General features: G+C 34.5%; 1 protein-coding gene across 2 annotated transcripts in view; it reads right to left on the minus strand.

The window, feature by feature from the left end:
* Positions 1-1,784, minus strand: part of LOC116853248 (golgin subfamily A member 6-like protein 6) — a 3,656-nt gene that overhangs the window by 1,625 nt on the left and 247 nt on the right. Inside the window, exon 2 of one of the 2 annotated variants that reach the window (XM_032834221.1) lies at positions 322-1,759. In XM_032834221.1, coding sequence (XP_032690112.1) covers positions 362-1,759 — 1,398 coding nt within the window. In that variant the 3' untranslated portion in view covers positions 322-361. Of the gene's footprint in view, positions 1-115; positions 1,760-1,784 lie in introns of those variants that run through there. The other variant, XM_032834220.1, reaches the window with a different exon arrangement.

Genomic DNA, 1,784 nt, shown 5'->3' on the forward strand with positions numbered 1-1,784 from the left:
ATAATATCCCAATGAAAAATTTTTCATATATAATTATATAAAATTATATAAAATTATATATAATTATACATAATTATATATTATTATGTAAATAAATTTGTCCATTCATGTTCATACATTCTACTTCTATATGTAATTATATATAATTATATATAATAATATATATAAATTCATATATAATTTTACATATATATTTATTACCATTCAGCTATATACATTAAATAGCCAAGAAGGGGACTTGGTTTACATTAGCCAACTACCTCACACATTCCATACATCCTCCATTCATTCATTCTTTCCATTCCTCCATACTTTCTATATCTATATCACATTAAATTCACCTCTCTCTTTCTTCTTTCCTTTACCCTATTTCACTTTGTCCTTTTTCTTTTTCTTTTTCTCCTACTCTTTCTCTCTCTTTGATTTTACCCTCCCTTTCTCTCCACATTCTTTTTAATACTTTCCCTTTAATCTCATCGATTTCATCATCCCATATCCTTTCTTTTCCCCTACCTTCCATACTATCCATCTCCTCGAACCATCTCTTTCCCCACTCACATGTATACATATAATGATACATCTCATCCTGCTCCTTCCCACACATTACACACTTTCTCTCTTCCTCCTCTAACCAATACTTATTTTCTAACTCCAGATTACCGCACCTTAACTTAATAAGCGCTCTCACTTCTCCCCCCGCCTTTGCTCCCATCCTTATCAAACTGCTCTTTTCCAAATACTTATGTCCCTCCCCTATCTTCCTTATATCTTTATACCTTTTATTATACTTTGCCTCCCTAATCTTACTTTCTATCCACTGTTTTTGCACGTCTCTTTCCCTTTTTACTATCTCTCCCTCCATATCCCACCCTCCTTCCATTCCTTCCTTAACTCTTTCTACACCCCATCCATTCCTATTATAATAACTTTCCCTTTCCTTCCAATATAAATCTTTCCCTCCCCTTTCTTCCTTTTCTTCCCAACACTTTTTGATTAGTCTCTCTTCACTACTGTTCCTAATTTTTTCTTCATACCTTTTCGCCCTTATACCCCATCCTATTTTCAATTTTTCCATTCCTAGTTCATACATAATTATATACCTCGGTGTACAGAAATCCAATCTAAAAATCCACCTTACATAATCCATCATAATTCTTTCCAATTTCTCTTTTTCCTCCCACCCCCATATTTCTACCCCATACGACATCACACTTTGTACTAGATATCTAAATAATGCCCATCTCCTTACAAAATCATCTCTACATATTCTTTCTCCCAAACCCCAAACCTTGTTCAAAGCTACCCTGCCTTTCTTATACAAATCCCTTATATGTGCCTTATAATTCCCTGCTTGATTAAACGTAAATCCTAAGTACTTAAACTCCTTTACTTCTTCAATCCCTTTATCCTTCCATTTCCATTTTTCTTTCCTCTCCCTACCTTTCCTGTTAAACACCACTATTTTCGTTTTCTCCGTCGATAACTCTAGCCTTCTTTCCTTTAAAAATTTCTTCAACGTGTCCATCATATCTAACATCGCTACCCTGTTCTTTGCTACCAACACAATATCATCCGCATACGCTATATTCCATATTCTATCTTTACCTAATTCTATTCCTCCTACTCCTCTCCTTTCCATCATCTTATCTAATTCCGCAATATATATACTAAATAATAACGGGCTCAACGCACACCCTTGTCTCACTCCTTTTTTGGTCCAGAAGCTGTCCGTAAATCCATTCCTTGTTTTCACTATCATCTTGGTCTCTTCATATATCCTCTTC

This window comes from Odontomachus brunneus, unplaced genomic scaffold (genome assembly GCF_010583005.1).
Source record: "Odontomachus brunneus isolate Ranch 3 - 2012 unplaced genomic scaffold, Obru_v1 Obru_scaffold_293, whole genome shotgun sequence".
Lineage (NCBI taxonomy): Eukaryota > Metazoa > Arthropoda > Insecta > Hymenoptera > Formicidae > Odontomachus > Odontomachus brunneus.